Source organism: Vulpes vulpes, chromosome 6, assembly GCF_048418805.1.
Source record: "Vulpes vulpes isolate BD-2025 chromosome 6, VulVul3, whole genome shotgun sequence".
Taxonomy (NCBI): Eukaryota; Metazoa; Chordata; class Mammalia; order Carnivora; family Canidae; genus Vulpes; species Vulpes vulpes.
The window spans coordinates 133,081,531-133,103,974 of NC_132785.1; the positions used below are offsets into that span (position 1 = coordinate 133,081,531).

At 40.6% G+C, this 22,444-nt stretch overlaps 1 gene segment (V, D, J or C); it reads right to left on the reverse strand.

Annotated features, from left to right (window-relative positions):
- Positions 1-1,317: 1,317 nt before the first annotated feature.
- The window catches only part of LOC140599266 (immunoglobulin heavy variable 3-11-like), a 32,546-nt gene continuing 11,419 nt past the window's right edge, over positions 1,318-22,444 (reverse strand). The window contains 1 exon segment of the V gene segment in view: positions 1,318-1,533. Within this exon segment, the coding sequence occupies positions 1,318-1,533 (216 nt within the window).

The window sequence follows — 22,444 nt, forward strand, 5'->3', positions numbered from 1 at the left end:
AGTACACAGTAGGCAAACCGTGGAGGGAGGCATGACATCCACAAGAGAAGAATGGATAAATAGTATGTGGAATATATACAATGGGATATTACTCTGCCATCAGAAATATCAAACACCTACCATTTACAGTGACATTGATGGAACTGGAGGGTATTTTGCTGAGTAAAATAAGTCAATCAGAAGACAATAATCATATCATTTCTGTCTAGTGTGGAATATATGTAACACGTGAATGGAACATTGGCTAAAGCTAGGAAGACTGGGAATCATTAGAGAGGGAGACAGAACATGAGAAACCATTAACTACAGGAAACAGAATGAGGTATAATGCTGGGAGGTTAGTGGGTGTATTGGGTCATTCTGTGATGCACATTGAAGAGAGGAAGTGATGTCATCAATACTGGGTGTTATAAGCACCTGATGGATTATTGAAAATCAGAAAAGAAGTATATAGTATAAGCTCACTAATTCAATGTAACAAAAACAAAATTATTTTATTTAAGAAATCATCGTATCAAGGAAGATGTGGTATATCTATACAACGGAATATTACTCAGCCATTAGAAATGACAAATACCCATCTTTTACTTCGATGTGGATTGACCTGGAGGACATATGCTGAGTGAAATAAGTCAATCGGAAAAGGACAAACATTATATGGTCTCATTCATTTGGGGAATACAAAAATTAGTGAAAGGGAATAAAGGGAAAGGAGAGAAGATGAGTTAAAATATCATTGAGGGTGACACAACATGAGAGACAACTAACTCTGGAAAGTGAACAAGGGGTAGAGGAAGGGGAGGTGGACGTAGTGTTGGGGTGACTGGGTGATGGGCAGTGAGGGGGCACTTGGCGGGATGAACACTAAGTGTAATGCTATATGTAGGCAAATTGAACTCCAATTAAAAAAATCAAAAATAATGATTTAAAATATTATTGTATCATAAAATCTAAGATTAACATACATAATATAAATAAAATATCACAAACTGATTAATCCAGATTTCAGCCCAAAATAGCTTATTTTGTATCTTAGACAAATGAAAATAAATATTTTCCTGAATCTTCACCTATACATCCTGGTTCCATTGCACCCCTGATGTCCTGAACAGGGACTGGTGACCTGAGTGCCCCCTGGTGACATGAGAGACCCTACAGACCATCCATACTTGAGTCCCTGCAAAAAGGTTTCTGTCTGGGCTCACAGTGATGTTCCCTAACTGTGTCTGCACAGTAATACAGGGCGGTGTCCTGGGCTCTCAGGATGTTCATCTGCAGATACAGCGTGTTCTTGGCGTTGTCTCTGGAGATGGTGAATCAGCCCTTCACAGCGTCTGCATAGTATGTGTTACTTCCACTCCTGCTAATGTATGTGACCCACTGTAGCCCCTTCCCAGGAGACTGGCGAAGCCCATATGTGCTGTAGGATTCACTGAAGTTGAATCCAAAGGCCACACAGGAGAGTCTTAGTGACCTCCCAGGTTTCACGCGGTCTCCCCCGGACTCCAACTGCTGTACTTCCACCCTGGACACCTGCAGACAGACGAGATCCTGGTCAGAAAATGGTTGCACATGCCATTTCTCTCACTCATCTCCACTCACATACTCAAGGTGTCTTGTTCCCCATGAATTACCTATAAAATAGCATCATGGATACAGTTGCAGTGAAATGGCAGGACACCTGCACCCCAATATTTATAGAAGCAATGTTCAGAATAGTTAAACTGTGAAAGGAGCCTCGGTATCCATCGACAGATTAATGGATAAAGAAGATGTGGTCTATGTATACAGTGGCATATTACTCAGCCATTAGAAATGACAAACATTGTATGGTCTCATTCATTGGGGTTATATAAAGGATAACGAAAGCGATTAAAGGGGAAAGGAGAAAAGATGAGTGGGAAATATCAGAAAGGGAGACAGAATATGAGAGACTCCTAACTCTGAGAAATGAACTAGGGGTGGTGGAAGGGGAGATGGGGGAGTAGGGGTGACTGGGTGATGGGTACTGAAGGAGGCACTTGATAGGATAAGCACTAGGTGTTATTCTATATGTTGTCAAATTGAACTCCAATAAAAAATAAATTCATAAAAAAAGAATTGGCAAATACCCACCATTTTATTCAATGTGGATGGACCTGGAGTGTATTATGCTGAGTGAAGTAAGTCAATCAGAGAACAACAAACATTATATGTTGTCATTCATTTGGGGAATATAAAATTAGTGAAAGCAATAAATGCTAAAGGATAGAAAATGAGTGGGAAATATCAGAGAGGGAGACAGAACATGAGAGACTCCTAACTCTGGGAAAAGAACAAGGGGTGCTGAAAGGGGAAGTGGGCGGTGGGTTAGGGTGACGGGGTGACAGACACAGAGGAGGGCAGTTGATGTGATGAGCCCTGGGAGTTATGCTATGTGTTGGCATATTGCAAAAAAAATATATATGGTGTCAAGGAAAACCCAGCTGAGCACAGACTCCATAGTGAGTTGTCTGTGTTCTCGCCTGATCACTGAATGGGGTTACTTATGGTTCCTGGGGCTGCGGCTCCTCTCCCAGATGCAGGTTCAGATATGGGCTCTTTTAGTCCATGGAAGGAGGCCCTTATATACATGTCCTCTCAGAATATAATCAGCTTGGGATCACTTGTGTCAGACTGTTGTGAACAGAGCAGATGTGACTGCCTTTGTGTGTTCATACTGACTGCTTTCAGAAACTATGTTTTCCTTAGGTAATGTTCTGGACTTCAAACTTTGTGTCCACGTGGTACTTTGTAGTGATATTTGCACATAAATCTTGGTTTTTAGGTGTCATGTGTCCCCATAGAGTGATTTTATCCTATCCCTTAAATTGTAGAGGGTTTCTCATATGTGCTTGTGCACATTTCAGTGAGTCAGAATCTTGGCCTGTGCTCCTCTCCACAGGACTTACTGGCCCTCTTGAAACACCTGAATGACAGACTGGCAGGGTTCCTTAGAAATGTGGACCCCTCCCGCATTGAGGATCACACTCTTTTACTAAATTTAGAATTTAGGCTGAATTGCAGAGGGTTTCAGGTAATGCAGTTGGATTTGTAACTATCAACTCAGTCACTGTGTTCCACTACAGTCAAATCTGTGATTTTCTGTAATGGCTTTGATGAGCTTACCTGATGCAAAATGAGCTGCATTCATGTAGAGTTTGGGATATAATAAACTGGTGTGAGGATGAACATTTTCCATTGTATAGCCTATATTTCTATTTTTCTTATCCCTCCTAAATGAACAGTGTAATGCTGCCTTTCCACTAAGTTTTTGATGAATTCCTTTTATATTCAAATAGTATATTCCATCTAAGAGAAGAAAAAAATCTACCCTTGAACCCTTCTACAGATTGATCAGGTATTTTTGATAACAAATGTGGCAGGAAAATTCAGTTTCAATTCAATTTCAATCTATGCCTCTAATCAAACTTAGTTTTGGTTTTCTCAGATCAGTCCCCATGACCCTATGGGCTATGTACAAGACTTCTCTTCTGTCTCCAAATCTAACACTTTCTAACTATGAATGGGTCATATGCATCAGAAAGACTGCCAGCAGAGCCCACCAACCAAAAGGCACCTGTGTCCACTTTACAAACACATGGAGTCTTGCCTATAATATTCCTGCAATTCTAGTCCATGGGAACACTACCTGCCCTCCTAGAAGCCCCATCTCATTGCTAGGAGGTGCATTGCTCTTTATGTCACTTGTGGAATGAACTTATGTGTATGGAAGACATATGTCTACATGTGCTTCCTGCAACATTATATAAAAATTGTAAAGTATTCAGTAGGGTTGTACAAACAAAAATGAGTCCATAGGATCCAGAATCAGCGTCCAGGGAAAATAAGTTTAGGACATTCTGAAACAAAACACCAGAGTTCAATGTGGACTGCCAACATATACATCAGAAAGAATTCACCACACCGTCTATAGTATAAGAATATATGGTAGGAGGAGTTAAGATGTCAGATGATTAGGGGAACTCAGGGCTTCTCACATCCAGGGTTATTGATATAATTGAGTTGAGCAGAGATACAGATAATATGTTAATGTTTACAAGGTATATCCTCTTCAACCCTCATGTGGGAAGCAAATAACATCAGGACAATTAGGCAGGAGTTAAAGCACATGCATATTCCAAAGCAAAAATTTAAGAATAACCATCTACTCCAAAGTCATACAAGATTCTGAGGGGCAAGATTGTGGAAGAGTAGGGTCTCCAAGTCACCTGTCCCCACCAAATTACCTAGATCACTTTCAAATCATCTTGAACACCTATAAATTCAACCTGAGATTTAAGGAGAGAACAGCGGGAATGCAACAGTGAGAAGAGTTTGTGCTTCTTTTTTTTTTTTTTAATTAATTTTTATTGGTGTTCAATTTACCAACATACAGAAAAACACCCAGTGCTCATCCCGTCAAGTGTCCACCTCAGTGCCCGTCACCCATTCCCCTCCAACACCCGCCCTCCTCCCCCCTTCCACCACCCCTAGTTCGTTTCTCCGAGTTAGGAGTCTTTATGTTCTGTCTCCCTTCCTGATATTTCCCAACATTTCTTCTCCCTTCCTTTATATTCCCTTTCACTATTATTTATATTCCCCAATATTTGATTCTTTACAAGTTATTAACAAGGATTGCTTTACATCTGTAGGCCACTGTGTGTAATATCTTGCGACATGATGAAGTTTTCAAACCTATGAAAAAATTACCTTTGCGTTTCTTTTTGACTCTAAAAATCTCTCATCAATTTAGGTACTTTTAGTGGACAGTATTTTACTTCCTTCAGAATATTTAATTTTACATAATATATTTCTGACCCTGGTGTCAATGTAACAAGTTTTTATAAAGTACCTTTTAAATACTTTATTGTTAGGGATGCTGGGGTGGCTCAGCAGTTGTGGTCTGTCTTCTGCTCTGGGAGGGATTCTGGAGTTCAGAGATCCAGTCCCACGTTGGGCTCCCAGCATGGAGCCTGCTTCTCACACTGCCTGTGTCTTTCATGAAAAATTAAATAAAATCTTTAAATTACAAATTATTGGTTGTTACTGTGTGGAAACCCAGAATTACTATGGTTTTTTTATAATAAATTTATTTTTTTATTGGTGTTCAATTTACCAACATACAGAATAACACCCAGTGCTCATCCCGTCAAGTGCCCCCCTCAGTGCCCATCACCCATTCACCCCCACCCCCCGCCCTCCTCCCCTCCCACCACCCCTAGTTCGTTTCCTAGAGTTAGGAGTCTTTATGTGTGTCACCCTTTCTGATATTTCTCTCACATTTCTTCTCCCTTGCCTTATATTCCCTTTCACTATTATTTATATTCCCCAAATGAATGAGAACATATAATGTTTGTCCTTCTCCGATTGACTTCCTTCACTCAGCATAATACCCTCCAGTTCCATCCACGTTGAAGCAACGGTGGGTATTTGTCATTTCTAATGGCTGAGGAATATTCCATTGTATACATAAACCACATCTTCTTTATCCATTCATCTTTCGATGGAAACTGAGGCTCCTTCCACAGTTTGACTATTGTGGACATGGCTGCTAGATTTACTTTGTATGTTGATTTTGTATCCTATATATTTCCTGAAATTGCTCATTAACTAAGTGTTTGGTTTTAGAACGTATTGGGTTTCACCCTACAAAATATCATGTCCTATAGATACAAATAATTTTTTTCTGAATCTATTGATTTAAGTATTTATTATTCTTAGTTTCTTAAATTTCCTGGATTGGAATTCCAGTCATTGCCACAGTACAGGCTTCCTTCTCTCTTCTTCTTGGTTATTTCTCTGGACTAATTATTCTGTAGATATATGACAGACCTAAGTGGGGATGTATTTCATGTTGCATGTCCCTGAGCTCCCTGGAACACAACACACTGACAATGACTTAAGTAGGCAGCCCTTGTGCTTCTTACACAACAGAACGTTGGGTTTGTGGAGATATAAGACCAGGATATTGGGTTTGGGTCAGTAAACTAGTGAGGAAATGACAAGGGTGGTTTGCACTCCTTTCTGGGCCCCATAGACCGTTCTAGTGAAGAGGATTGTTCAACCCTCCTGGTTTAAAGAAGGGAATTTTTTCCTGGGAGATTTAGTTCCTTCCAGCAAGGTGACATAGGAGTTTCAGCCTCTCTGTCCATTGGATGATTCTTATGTGATTTTTTTCACAATACTCCAGAGAACCAGCTGACATATGGGGTGACACAGTTTATTCTTCTTCAGTATAGCATGTTGAATACTCATGGTGGGAATGACCCCCTGTGTGGGTCCTGACTTGACAGAAGAGCTTCAGGTTTTCATTTTTGAATGCAGTGTTCATTGTGGACTTTTCATAAAATGTGACTAATTCATGACACAATCTCTTAAGCCTCGATTCTTCAGACGATTTGAAGAGGAGGAAGGGCAAGATGGCGGGAGAGTAGGGTCCCCAAATCACCTGTCTCCACCAAATTACCTAGATAACCTTCAAATCATCCTGAAAATCTATGAATTCGGCCTGAGATTTAAAGAGAGAACAGCTGGAATGCTACAGTGAGAAGAGTTTGTGCTTCTATCAAGGTAAGAAGACGGGAAAAAAGAATTAAAGAAACAAAAGGCATCCAAAGGGGAGGGGCCCCACGAGGAGCCAGGCTAAGGCCAGGGAGAGTGCCCCCAGGACAGGAAAGCACTGTCCCAGAGAAGCAGAAGCTTCACCAATCTTCCCGGGTGGAAAGGCACTTGTAGGGAGTTAGAGCAGGACAGCAGGAAGGGCGGGGATGCCCTCAGGTTACCTTGGACACTAACAGAGCAATTGGACACCTGGGAGAGTGCGCTGAGCTCCCTAAAGGACTGCAGCATGCACACGCATTGACCCGGGAGCAGCTTGGAGGGGCTAGGTGGTATCTCTTGCGGTATATATAAAAATATCATGTACTCTGCAAAGAGGGAGAGTTTGAATTCGTCTTTGCCATTTTGAATGCCTTTTATTTTGTTGTCTGATTGTTGATGCTAGGAATACTATTTCTTTTGTGAGCAGAATCAGTGAGGGCCTGCATCCGTGCTGTCTTCCTGAGTTTAAGGACAAGCTTTTTAATCCCCATTGAGTATGAGATTCACTGTGAATTTTCCATAGATGGCTTTTAAGATATTGAAGCATGTTCCCTCTACCCTCTACTTTGAAGAGCTTTAATCAGGAATGCCTGCTGTAATTTGTCCTATGAGTTCTCTTCATCTAGTTAGAGGACCATATACCTCTTTTCTTTTCTATAGTTTTATAAAGATTTTATTTATTTATTCATAAGTGACAGAGAGAACGAGAGGAAGAGAGAGAGAGAGAGAGAGAGAGAGAGAGACATAGGCAGAGAACGAACAGGCTCCATGCAGGAGCCTGACTTGGGACTCGACAGTGGGACCCCAGGTCATGCCCTTGGCTGAAGGCAGGAACTAAATCGCTGAGCCACCCAGGCGTCCCTTCTTGTCTTTTCTATTTTTTTACTATTATCTACAAATACTTAGTGTAACACTTGAATAGAACGACAGGAAATGCTTGGCATTTATAGAAAATATTGATTCATTTTTAGGTTACAAAAATTTATACATAGCAAACTTTAATGCTCTTTACATAGAAAATATTAGACTACTTAAACAAAACTTTCAGAAATTCCTGGTAATAGCTATGAGAATTAGAAAACTAAAATTAGACTTGAGACACTGCATCTCCTAGAACACTGGACTCTAAAAGCACCTCCACTGATGAAAAAATATTTAAGTCTGTCATGCAACAGGAATCAAAACAAGCTATTCTGGAACAACTGTTCTACATAGAAGAGAGCTTCTCCCAATTAAAAATGGTGAAGAACCAAACAGGCATTTTTAAGCATTAACAAAAACAAAAAGAATCCAAATGAAATATTATACTTGAAGTTCAATTTTAGTAGCATCTTGATAAAGGTATGCTTCCTTTCATTTTAATACATTTCTGCACATGTCTATGTTTTAAAATCCAGGAAACAGCCAAACCACAAGTTAATTGTTAACATGAATATGCATTGTTAACCCTATATTATGCAGCCCCTTTAAAAAAGCACTGATGCACCCAACAGCTATATGTATCATTTCATAAAGAACAACACAGTCTACCATCACTAATACCCAATACTTATAATCACTTAATGTTCTGGAACACAATGATTTAGAAGGCAAGTTTCTTTTGAAAATGGCGTAAACACAAGCAGGTGTTTTTTGCTGAACATTGAACTCTTATTATTCCAGGAAAGTTTTCAATTTAAAAATGAAGTAAATGGGATCCCTGGGTGGCGCAGCGGTTTGGCGCCTGCCTTTGGCCGAGGGCGTGATCCTGGAGACCCGGGATCGAGTCCCGCATCAGGCTCCCGGTGCATGGAGCTTGCTTCTCCCTCTGCCTGTGTCTCTGCCTCTCTCTCTCTCTCTCTGTGAGACTATCATAAATAAATTAAAAAAAATGAAGTAAATGCCAATTCTAATTTATATTACTTAAATATTCAAGTCTATAAAAGTAGGAGGAGGTCTGTGGTCCGTTTGTAAATGAGGTTTTCAGATAGTTGGTACAGAACAATAAACTTGCTATTCAGACCACATAAAAATGGTTTAGAATGGTGGTCATTTTAATAAGGTAACACTTCTTAATTAAGAAAAATGTGTGTGGAACAAAAGACTATGAAGGATTTGGGGTCTCCTGTTGTAAAATAAGTTCTTAGAAATCTAAAACAAATACATATTAAGGCAGAGCTGACATTTATTTCCCAGGATGAAGAATGACACCTGGGCCATTTTATTCAAGGAAGTCTATAGTAAATTTTTTTTGGAAACCTTGTCAATGAGTCAGAATCCAGCTTATTCAATGGTAGGTGTACTAGATTTATAGTAGATCCTTTTAGCATTATTGAAAAATAGATTTCTAATTGGATCAGGTGACTAATGTGTCCTGGACTTAAAGAATAGAGAAGTCAGAGGGAAGGGCAAGATGGCAGAAGAGTAGGGTCCCCAAATCACCTGTCCCCACCAAATTACCTAGATAACCTTCAACTCATCCTCAAAATCTACGAATTCAGCCTGTGATTTAAAGAGAGACCAGCTGGAATGCTACAGTGAGAAGAGTTCCTGCTTTTATCAAGGTAAGAAGACGGGGAAAAAGAAATAAAGACACAAAAGGCCTCCAAGGGGGAGGGGTCCCACGAGGAGCCGGGCTGAGGCCGGGGCGAGTGTCTCCAGGACAGGAGAGACCCGTCCCGGAGGAGCAGGAGCTGCACCAACCTTCCCAGGCAGAAAGGGGCCCGCAGGGAATTAGAGCAGGACCCAGGAGGGCGGGGATGCCCTCGGGCTCCCTGGGACACTAACAGAGGAACTGCGCCCCGGGAGATGCCCCGAGCTCCCTAAGGGCTGCAGCGCGCATGGCGGACCCGGAGCAGTTCGGAGGGGCTCGGGCGGCGGCTCCGAGGAGGGGGCTGCTGGGCGGGAGCAGAATCCAACAGCGCAGGCCCCGGAGCATAGGGCGCCGGGACACAGCCCAGGATCCGGCCTCCCCCGGGACAGGCAGAGGCCGGGAGGGCCCAGGACAGCGAGGATGCTCCTGCCCAGAGCTCAGCAGATCAGTGGCCCCGCCCCGAGCCTCCAGGCCCTACAGACGGAGAGCCCCGGAGTCACTGCAGGAGCTGAATCCTGGGCTCCAGAGCTGGCCACACCACTGGGGTTTTTCCTTCTGAGGCCTCACAGGGTAAAAATCTCCCACTGAGCCCTGCACTAGGCAGGGGGATCAGCAACTCCCCCAAGTGCTACCACCTAAAAATCAGCACTACAGGCCCCTCCCCAAGAAGACCAGCTAGAAGGACAAGTTCCAGGGAAAGTCAAGGGACTTAAATTATACAGAATCAGAAGATACTCCCCCGTGGTTTCTTCTTTTTTTTTGTTTCTCTTTTTGATTTTTGTTTGCTTCCCCCAGCCTTTTTTCCCCTTTCTTTCTTTTTCTTTCTCTTTTTCTTCTCTTTTTCTTCTCTTTTTTCTTCCTTTTTTTCATTTTCTCTTTTCTTTCTTTCTCTCTCTCTCTTTTTCTCCTTTTCCCAATACAACTTGTTTTTGGCTACTCTGCACTGAGCAAAATGACAAGAAGGAAAACTTCACCTCAAAAGAAAGAATCAGAAACAGTCCTCTCTCCCACAGAGTTACAAAATCTGGGTTACAATTCAATGTCAGAAAGCCAATTCAGAAGCAAGATTAAACAGCTACTGGTGGTTCTAGAAAAAAGCATAAAGGATTCAAGAGACTTCATGACTGCAGAATTTAGATCCAATCAGGCAGAAATTAAAAATCAATTGATGAGATGCAATCCAAACTAAAAGTCCTAACGACGAGGCTTAACGAGGTGGAAGAATGAGTTAGTGACATAGAAGACAAGTTGATGGCAAAGAGGGAAACTGAGGAAAAAAGAGACAGGCAATTAAAAGACCATGAGGATAGATTAAGGGAAATAAATGACAGCCTGAGGAAGAAAAACCTATGTTTAATTGGGTTTCCTGAGGGCGCCGAAAGGGCCAGAGGGCCAGAATATGTATTTGAACAAATCCTAGCTGGAAACTTTCCTAATCTGGGAAGGAATACAGGCATTCAGATCCAGGAAACAGAGAGATCCCCCCCTAAAATCATAAAAACCATTGTACACCTTGACATCTAATAGATAAGCTTGCAAATTCCAAAGATAAAGAGAAGATCCTTAAAGAAGCAAGAGAGAAGAAATTCCTGACTTTTAAGGGGAAGAGTATTAGGGTAACAGCAGACCTCTCCACAGAAAACTGGCAGGCCAGAAAGGGCTGGCAGGATGTATTCAGGGTCCTATATGAGAATAACATGCAACAAAGAACACTTTATCCAGCAAGGCTCTCATTCAAAATGGAAGGAGAGATAAAGAGCTTCCAAGACAGGCAGGAACTGAAAGAATATGTGACCTACAAACCAGCTCTGCAAGAAATTTTAAGGGGGACTCTTAAAATTCCACTATAAGAAGGAGTTCAGTGGAACAATCAACAAAAACAAGGACTGAATAGATATCATGATGACACTAGACTCATATCTGTCAATAGTAACTCTGAACGTGAACGGGCTTAATGACCCCATCAAAAGGCGCAGGGATTCAGACTGGATAAAGAAGCAGGACTCATCTGTTTGCTGTCTACAAGAGACTCATTTTAGACAGAAGGACACCTACAACATGAAAATAAAAGGTTGGAGAACCATTTACCATTCAAATGGTCCTCGAAGGAAAGCAGGGGTAGCCATCCTTATATCAGATAAACTAAAATTTACCCCCAAAGACTGTAGTGAGAGATGAAGAGGGACACTATCTCATACTCAAAGGATCTATCCAACAAGAGGACTTAACAAACCTCAATATATATGCCCTGTTTGTGGGAGCTCCCAAATATTTAAATCAATTAATAACCAAAGTGAAGAAATACTTTGATAATAATACACTTATACTTGGTGACTTCAATCTAGCTCTTTCTATACTCAATAGTTCTTCTGAACACAACATCTCCAAAGAAATGAGACCTTTAAATGATACACTGGACCAGATGGATTTCACAGATATCTACAGAACTTTACATCCAAACTCAACTGAATACACATTCTTCTCAAGTGCACATGGAACTTTCTCCAGAAGAGACCACATGCTGGGTCACAAAACGGGTCTGAACTGATACCAAATGATTGGGATTGTCCCCTGCATATTCTCAGACCATAATGCCTTGAAATTAGAACTAAATCACAACAAGAAGATTGGAAGGACCTCAAACACGTGGAGATTAAGGACCATCCTGCTAAAGGATGAAAGGGTCAACTAGGAAATTATGGAATAATTTAAAAGATTCATGGAAACTAATAAGAATGAAGATACAACTGTTCAAAATCTTTGGGATGCAGGAAAAGGAGTCCTCAGAGGGAAATACATTACAATACAAGCATCCATTCAAAAACTGGAAAGAACTCAAATACAAAAGCTAACCTTACACATAAAGGAGCTAGAGGAAAAACAGCAGATAGATCCTACACCCAGCAGAAAAAGAGAGTTAATAAATATTCGAGCAGAACTCAATGAAATCGAGACTAGAAGAATGGTGGAACATATCAACAGAACCAGGAGTTGGTTCTCTGAAAGGATTAATAAGCTAGATACACCATTAGACAGCCTTATTAAAAAGAAGAGAGAGAGGACTCAAATTAATAAAATCATGAATGAGAAAGGAGAGATCACTACCAACACCAAGGAAATACAAACGATTTTAAAAACATATTATGAATAACTATACGCCAATAAATTAGGCAATCTAGAAGAAATGGATGTATTCCTGGAAAGCCACAAACTACCAAAACTGGAACAGGAAGAAATAGAAAACCTGAACAGGCCAATAACCAGGGAGGAAATTGAAGCAGTCATCAAAAACCTCCCAAGAAACAAAAGTCCAGGGCCAGAGGGCTTCGCAGGGGAATTCTATCAAATGTTTAAAGAAGAAACCACACCTATTCTACAAAAGCTGTTTGGAAAGAGAAAGAGATGGAGTACTTCCAAATTCATTTTATGAGGCCAGTGTCACCTTAATTCCAAAACCAGAGAAAGACCCCACCAAAAAGGAGAATTACAGACCAATATCCCTGATGAACATGGATGCAAAAATTCTCAACAAGATACTAGTCAATCGGATCCAACAGTACATTAAGAAAATTATTCACCATGATCAAGTAGGATTTATCCCTGGGGTGCAAGGCTAGTTCAACACTTGTAAAACAATCAATGTGATTAATCACATCAGCAAGAGAAAAACCAAAAAACATATGATCCTCTCATTAGATGCAAAGAAAGCATTTGACAAAATACAGCATCCATTCCTGATCAAAACTCTTCAGAGTGTAGGGATAGAGGGAACATTCCTTGACATCTTAAAAGCATGCATGTTGGAGGGGAATGGGTGACGGGCACTGAGGTGGACACTTGACGGGATGAGCACTGGGTGTTTTTCTGTATGTTGGTAAATTGAACACCAATAAAAATTAATTTTAAAAAAAGCCATGTATGAGAAGCCCACAGCAAATATCATTCTCAATGGGGAAGCACTGGGAGCTGTTCCCCTAAGATCAGGAACAAGACAGGGATGTCCACTCTCACCACTGCTATTCAACATAGTACTGAATGTCCTAGCCTCAGCAATAAGACAACAAAAACATTAAAGGCATTCAAATTGGCAAAGAAGGAGTCAAACTCTCCCTCTTCGCCAATGACATGATACTCTACATAGAAAACCCAAAAGCCTCCACCCCAAGATTGCTAGAACTCATAGAGCAATTTGGCAGCATGGCAGGATACAAAATCAATGCCAAGAAATCAGTGGCATTTCTATACACTAACAATGAGACTGAATAAAGAGAAATTAAGGAGTCAATGCCATTTACAATTACTCCCAAAATCATAAGATACCTAGGAATAAACCTAAACAAAGAGGTAAAGGATCTATACCCTAAAAACTATAGAACACTTCTGAAAGAAATTGAGGAAGACACAAAGAGATGGAAAAATATTCCATGCTCATGGATTGGCAGAATTAATATTGTGAAAATGTAAATGTTACCCCGGGCAATTTACACGTTTAATGCAATCCCTATCAAAATACCTTGGACTTTCTTCAGAGAGTTAGAACAAATTATTTTAAGGATTATGTGGAATCAGAAAAGACCCCGAATGGCCAGGGGAAGTGTAAAACGGAAAACCATATTCTGGGGCATCACAATGCCAGATTTCAGGTTGTACTACAAAGCTGTGGTCATCAAGATAGTGTGTTCCTGGCACAAAAACAGACACATAGATCAATGGAACAGAATAGAGAACCCAGAATTGGACCCTGAACTTCATGGTCAACTAATATTCGATAAAGAAGGAAAGACTATCCACTGGAAGAAAGACAGTCTCTACAATAAATGGTGCTGGGAAATTCGACATCCACATGCAGAAGAATGAAACTGGACAACTCTCTTTCATCATACACAGAGATAAACTCAAAATGGATGAAAGATCTAAATGTGAGACAAGAGTCCATCAAAATCCTAGAGGAGACCACAGGCAGCACCCTTTTTGAACTCGGCCACACTAACTTCTTGCAAGATACATCCACAAAGGCAAAAGAAACAAAAGCAAAAATGAACTTTTGGGACTTTGTCAAGAAAAGAAGCTTTTGCACAGCAAAGGATACAGTCAACAAAACTCAAAGACAACCTACAGAATGGGAGAAGATATTTGCAAATGACATATCAGATAAAGGGCTAGTTTCCAAGATCTATAAAGAACTTATTAAACTCAACATCATAGAAACAAACAATCCAATCATGAAATGGGCAAATGACATGAAGAGAAATCTCACAGACGAAGACATGGACATGCCCAACAGGAACATGGGAAAGTGCTCTGCATCCCTTGCCATCAGGGAAATACAAATCAAAACCACAATGAGATATCACCTCACACCAGTGAGAATGGGGAAAATTAATGAGGCAGGGGACCACAAATGCTGGAGAGGATGTGGAGAAAAGGGAACCCCCTTACACTGTTGGTGGGAATGTGAACTGGTGCAGCCACTCCTGAAAACTGTGTGTAGGTTCCTCAAAGAGTTAAAAAGTCTTGCCCTATGACCCAGCAATTGCACTCTTGGGGATTTACCCCAAATATTCAGATGCGATGAAAAGCCGGGACACCTGCGCCCTGATGTTTCTAGCAGCAATGTCCACAATAGCCAAACTCTGGAAGGAGCGTTGGTGTCCATTGAAAGATGAATGGATAAAAAAGGTGTGGTTTATGTATACAATGGAATATTACGCAGCCATTGGAAACGACAAATTCCCACCATTTGCTTCAATGTGGATGAAACTGGAGGGTATTATGCTGAGTGAAGTAAGTCAGTTGGAGTAGGACAAACATTGTTCTTATTCATTTGGGGAATATAAATAATAGTGAAAGGGAATATAAGGGAAGGGAGAAGAAACGTGTGGAAAATATCAGAAAGAGAGACAGAACATAAACACTCCTAACCTTGGGAAACGAAGTAGGGGTATTGGAAGGGCAGGATGGCGGGGGGTGGATGTGAATGGGTGACAGGCACTGAGGGGGGCACGTGACCGGATGAGCACTGGGTGCTATTCTGTATGTTGGTAAATTGAACACCAATAAAAATAAATTTATTATTAAAAAAATAATAGGAAAGTCAGTTAATTTTAAAAAATCCAATTTTTTAAGAATCACATGATCTTTAGCCACAGTTTAATAAATGTCAGCTTTCAGAAATGGAACAATCACCCCCATTCCATTTTATTCCCTATATAGTCCAATTTACTTGAGGATGGATGGCATAAGTGAATTGATGGTCAAATTCCTTGATGCTGGCACATCCTTAGTCCCTCTCAAGGAGTATGCCATATTCCCATCGCTCCTCTTGGTAGGATCACTCTACCAATAAATGTGAATACGCCACAAATTTCAGAAAGATCAACAATCATTTTGTCAAAGTGTTGCCTTTAAAAATGGCTAACATGAAACCTCCAATATCTACTCTCAAGAATAAGATTGATATACAGGAATGTTTTCCTAGAAATACATCCCCGCAGCTTGAGAAAGACAGTGAAGTATTTGTACTTCTACATTTGTTTGTTTGGTGGGGTACACATCTGTACTGCAGATCAGCTGTCTGATGACTTCTCAGAGCTGCAAACTCGTCAGCCGTAGCACTCTGGCAAACATTTATGTGTAAGAATTGAGTTGTTCTTTTGACCTAGACTGGATATCTTGAAGTTCCTGTTCTTCCTTTGCTTTGATATTCTGGTAAGCCTGCATTTTGCTTGCATCCTTTAAGTAAGCCCAGTTAGAAGACAGTATAATGAGGAAGTGATCTGAAAAGAAGGTTGAGCATGAGGGCTAGTGAGCATGTCAGAAGGCAAAGCAAGCTGCTAGGCAGATTAGACCATCTTTACTGTCAAAAGGTAGAGTGAGTATTAATACTCATTCTGCTGTCAGAGCCATCAGATACTGGAAGCATGCTCTACTAGTATGCTTAGGAGTTAAAAGGCTGAAAAGATTAGTGCAGACATAATGAAGTGAAAAAAAAGGCCAAAGTTCTTAAGAAAAAGCAAAAATGAAATAGGAGAGGATGTTTTTTGTTTGTTCGGGCTTTTTTTTTGTTTTTGTTTTTGTTTTTGTTTTTTACCATTTTGAGAGTAATTTTAGGTAACAGAGACATTCAGAAACACATTGTGTGCTTCTCTTAAAATTAGTGTGGTGCCAAGTTCTTTCCTCTCTGTGGATAAAAATCAATTCCCCAAAGGCCCAGAAGTGAATAATACTTATTTTGAGTAACGAATATAAACCATGTATTTAACATGGCAAAATTACCTGAATGTCAAGACTACAATTTTAAGACCTCTAAGAAAATCACGCAGTCTCTGTTAGCACATTTTCAGTAGTGAAACTCCAGGTTTTGTTCTCTGTCATTAGTGCATTTCAGAAAGCATACAAATCCTTCTTCTTTAGAGTTTATATGACCAACACTTCTTTCCTGCTTATTTTCCTCATCGTTCCTGCAAAATCTACATCTCCAGTGCCTCATATTTCCCTTTCAACATACCTGAGACTTTCAGATCCAGGCACAATTTCTGTTTCCCTTATAACCTGACGTGCAGTTGGAGACCTGGCTCTGAGGAATCAGGGACTCTGCACCAAAACGTGACAACACCAGGTTACTGATGGTGTGGCTCTGAAAGGAGAGACTGTGTTGTGCCAAGAGAACACATGCCCCACGTTCAGATCGTGGTCTCATAGAAAACAACTGGGTGCTCTTTATTTTTCTTCACATTGTGCTCTAGCTAGTGGCATACTTGGAGGGACATTTATTTGGTAGTGAGCCATGTAGTCCGAAAATAATGTTTAGTCAAATTTAAATTATGTTTGCCTTTTTTCCCAGAGTCTAAGAAAACAAAATCCAGATGAAAACATCTCTCTGCGATCTTCTCTCCAGCACTGGTATTGGTTATAAAGCAAGCAAAAGTAAGGAACAATCATTGACAGATGAATGGATAAAGAAGATGTGGTCTCTTTATACAATGGAATATTACCCACTCATTAGAAATGACGAATACTGGGATCCCTGGGTGGCACAGCGGTTTAGCGCCTGCCTTTGGCCCAGGGCGCGATCCTGGAGACCCGGGATCGAATCCCACGTCGGGCTCCCGGTGCATGGAGCCTGCTTCTCCCTCTGCCTGTGTCTCTGCCTCTCTCTCTCTCCCTCTCTCTGTGACTATCATAAGTAAATAAAAAAAAATGACAAATACCCACCTTTTGCTTTGACGTGGATGGACCAGGAGGGTTTTATGCTGAGTGAAACAAGTCAATTGCAAAGGACAAACATTATATGGTCTCATTCATTTGGGGAATATAAAAATGGTGAAAGGGAATAAAGGGGAAAGGAGAGAAAATGAGTGGGAAATATCACTGAGGGTGATAAATCATGAGAGACACCTAACGCTGGGAAACGAGCAAGAGGTAGTGGAAGGGGAGGTGGGTGGGGGGTGGGGTTGACTGGGTGACAGGCACTGAGGGGGGCACTTGGCAGGATGAACACTAGGTGTTATGCTATATGTTGGCAAATTGAACTCCAATTAAAAAATAAGTCAACACTTGACGGGATGAGCACTGGGTGTTATTCTGTATATTGGTAAATTGAACACCAATAAAAAATAAATTTATTAAAAAAAATAAAATAAAAAATAAGTCAAAAAAATTTTAAAAGTAATGGACAAGGCAGGTGTTACAAAGTTTTAGCACTACATTTAGAGATACCGCTCAAAGTTCAAGAAAGTTATTTTTTAATAGATCCTCACCAATGCCAGTACATAACTGAATCATTTTCACAACATGGAAATAGCCAGATCTCATCATTTTGTAATTCATTCCCCACATGGTCGTTGCTATAACAGCATTGGGAGGGAGCACTTAAGATTCTGGATCAGGGTCCTTGAGCTTGTCTCGTAACTGGAACATGATAGGCAGTTATGCAATCATTCTGATTTCCGATGAAATCAGAGGTCTGGGAGAACAAAAACTGCAAGTCGACATGTAGAAAATCAACCACCTTTTGGATGTAGGAGGTGTGGATGTTGTCATGGGGACATATAGCTGTGGAGATGATGACAGGAGGGAGGCAGATCCAGAATATTCTACATAGTAGTATGAATAGCAGAAGGGAAAATCTGAACCTTTTGATGTCCACTTCCATGGGGATGTGCTGCCTTCAAGGTGCACAGGTGGGAAAGAGGAAGGAATCCCAGGATACTAATGGTTCTAACGAACCCCAGAGTTGTAGGAAGAATTTGTGGCACAAACGTGATGCACAGCAACTAAGGACAGGAGCAAGGATGGTGGCTGAGGACAGTGAGTACAGGTGTGGGTTTCCTGCTCTATTTTGTCATAACCTGAGTGTTTTCCTGGGACCAGATTGTAAAGGACAAATAAGAGGTGAGACCCTGTTTAACTGTTTCTGGGTGAGGTCACTGCATTCCCAGACTCTGTGGATTAAACAACAGACACTCATTCTCACAGCTCTGGAGTATGGGATGTCTGAGGTCCAGGTGCAGGCAGATGGGGTATCTGGAGAGTGCCCATGTCCTAACCCGTCCTTTCCCAGTCACCTCATATGGGGCCCAGAGGCAGGGAGCTTTCCTAGTCCTGGTGTATAAGGTCCCTGATCCCATCATGAGGCTGCACCTCCTGAACTAAGTGCTCCCCTAAGGCCCCCCTCATCCTCCCATCACATGGACGTTAGTTTCCAAAACAGGGATGTAAAGGTCACACAGATTGAGCTGATATCAGCACCTGAAGGATCCATGAGTTATTCCCTGTAGGTGGAAAGTCCTCCTCCGCCTTTGTTCTCTCAGTTTTCATAATAGTTTAGCTTAATTTGTCATCACACCATATCTTTGAGTGTCACCTGCTGACACGTGATCACCAGTCCTCTCTCTTCTCCTCCAGACCCACCCATGGGATATCCAGCAGGAACCATTGAATTCCCTCCTTTGATGCAGATGTGACACTGAATCCACACAAGTCCCTCCTGGAGCAGGACCTCGTCTCTACCACTGTCCCACAACACACACCATGAGCCAGTGTCCTTCCAAAATCTAAGCACTTATGATGTGATGACAGGCCTGCCCTGCTCTCAACAGACATGATGATGAAGGAGATAAAGTTTTGTACTCTTGTGTCTGTGTGTGTGTGGGAGGGGGCTCTTCAGACTACACATCCTCACCATGTACTTCTTGGGGTCCCTTGCTTTCCCAGATTCACACTGATATATTTATTCATGAGAGATACAGAGAGAAAGAGGCAGAGACACAGAGGGAGAAGCAGGCTCCATTGGGGGAGCCTGACATGGGACTTGAATCCAGGTCTCCAGGATAAGACCTTGGACTGAAGGTGGTGCTAAACCCCTGAGCCACCTGGTATGCCACAGTGAGAATTTTTAATAAGGTTTCAGTCTCCTTATCTGTTCTCTTTTGTTCATTTTTTATTTCTTCATGAAACAGTCTCAGTTTATTGAAAACACTAGTAATTTGTAATTTCACTCAGTTATCCAATATCTTCAGTGTGCATTGAGACTGATAAATTCATTCAGATTTGAATTCGATTCTTTAATCTAATAAAATATTTCCAGGTATCTTCTCCCATTCTGTAGGTGGCCTTTTAATTACACTGAGTGATTCTTTTGCTGTGAAATTGCTCTTTCTTTGAAGTCCCTATAGTTCCTTTTCCTTTTCCTTTTCTTTCCATTGCCTCTGGAGACATGTCTAGAAGTGGATGCAGCTGAGGTATAAAAGATGCTGCCTGTGTTCTCCTGAAGATTCTGATGGTTTCCTGACTCACATTTAGGTCCTTCATCAAATTTGAGTCCATTGTTGTGAATGATGTCAGAAAAGGTTCCCCTTTCAGTCTTCTGCATGTGAGACTCCAATATTCTCAAAACCATTTGTTGAAGAGATTTTCTTTTTTCCATTGGATATTATTTCCTGCTTTGTCAAGATATTTTGACCTTAGATTTCAGGGTCCATTTCTGGGTTCTCAAACTTTTCTATTCATCTATACATCTGTATTTGTGCCAGTGACATACTGTCCTGATGATCACAACTTTGTAATTTACCTTGACAACCAGGATCAGGATGTCTCCAGCTTTGCCCTACTTTTTCAGGATTGCTTTGGCTATTTGAGGTCTTTGTGGTTGCCTGAAAGTTTTCAGATTGTTTGCTCAAGCTCTGTGCAAAATGCTGGTGATATTTTTATACACGTGCTTTGAATGTGTTACTTGCTCTTGGTAGCATAGCTATTTTATCAATATCTATTCTAATCTATGAGAATAAATATTTTCAATCTACTTGTGTCTTCCTTTCTGTCTTCCATAAGTGTCTGGAATGTTTAGTCTATACATCCATCCCTCTTTGCTTAGGATTTTTCGTCGTTATATGATGATTTCTGTTGCAATTATAAATTGCATCAATTCCTTGATTTTCTATTTTTCTGTTTCATTTGCAGTATATTGAAATCCAATGACTTCCTTGTATTGATTTTACAATACAATTCAGATGTCGCTGAATTCCAGTATCAGTTCTAGCAATTTTTTCAAAGCAATTTTGGGATTTGAACTTAAAGTATCTTGTGTGTGAAGAGTGAAAGTTTGACTTTTTCTTTGCTTATTGGAATGAATTTTACTTATCTTTGTTTTCTGATGATGAGGCTAGGATTTCTAGCACTATGGTGAAGAACAGTGGTGATGGTGAGCATCCCTGTCCTGTTCCTGATCTTAGGGGAAAAGCTCTCAAGTTTTCCTTTGAGGATGACATTCTCCATGTGTCTTCTGTAAATGGCTTTTATGATATAGAGTATGTCTCCCTATCTCTACACAGCAACATGTTTTTATCAAGAAAGTATAATTTCTTTTGCCAAATATTTTTGGACATCAGTTGAGAGAACAAAATGGTCCTTATCTTTTCTTTTATTAATGGCTCAAATCCCATTATTTGATTTGCAGATGCTGAACCATCCTTGCAGACCAGAAATTAAGCTCATTTGGTCATGGTGAATTCTCCTATTGATGTACTGTTGGAGCTTGTTTCTTAGGATATTTGTGACAATTTTGCATCCATATCCATCAAGGATATTAGTAAGTAATTCTCCTTTTCAGTTGAATCTTTGTCTGCGTTTGAGGTCAAGGAAATGCTACCCTCAGAAAATGAACTTATAAGTTTCCTTTAATTTCTATTTTTTGGAACATTTTCAGGATAGGCATTAATAAATTTTAAATGCTTGTGCATTCCCATGGGCAGCCATCTGCCCCAAATTTTGATTGTTAGAATAATTTAAATATGTTTGGTTTTAATTTCTTGGTTTTGGGTCTGTACTGCTTTTCTATCCATTCCTGTTTCAGATTTAGTTGTTTCTACATTCATAGGAAGGCATCCATTTCTTCCAGATTGCTGAATTCATTGGCATGTCATTGCTCATAATGTTCTCTCTCTTTAATAATTTATTTTTCATTTATTTATTCAAGATTTCAATTAAGTTCAATCTGCTAGCATTTAGTAACACCAAGTGCTCATCTCATCACATGCATTCCTTAGTGCCCATCACCCAGGTACCATGTCCCACCACACAGCTCTCCTTCTGCAACCCTATGTCCCAGTCCCAGAGGTAGGAGTCTCTCATGGTTTGTCTTCCACTCTGATTTATCCCCACACATTTTCTCTCCTTCCATTATGATCCTATTCACTATTTCTTATATTCCACATAGGAGTGAAACTATGATGATTGTCCTTTGATTGACTTATTTCATTGACATAATACCCTGTAGTTCCATACATGTTGATGAAAATGGTAGCTACTGATCCTTTCTGATGACTGAGAAATATTCCTTTTTTTTAGAAATATTCCTTTGTATATATATACTGTAACGTGTTTATTAAGTCATCTGCCAAAGGACATGGTGAGTCTTGGAGAATTTGGCTCTTGTGGACTTGGCTGCTATAAACCTTGGGGTGCATGTGTTCTACCATTTCCCTGTGTCTGTATCTTTGGGGTAAATCCCCAACAGTACTATTGTTGGTTGTAGGGCAGATCTATTTTTAAGTCTTTGAGGAACCTTCACACAGTTTTCCAGAGTGGCTGCACTAGTTCACATTCCCACCAACAGTGCAAGAGTGTTCCCCTTTCTCCACATCCTCTCCAAAATTTGTTGTTTTCTTTCCTGTTAATTTCACTATTCTCTGTGGTGTGAAGTGACAAGTGAATGTGTTTGGATGTGCTTTTCCCTGATAGTGATGTGGAGCA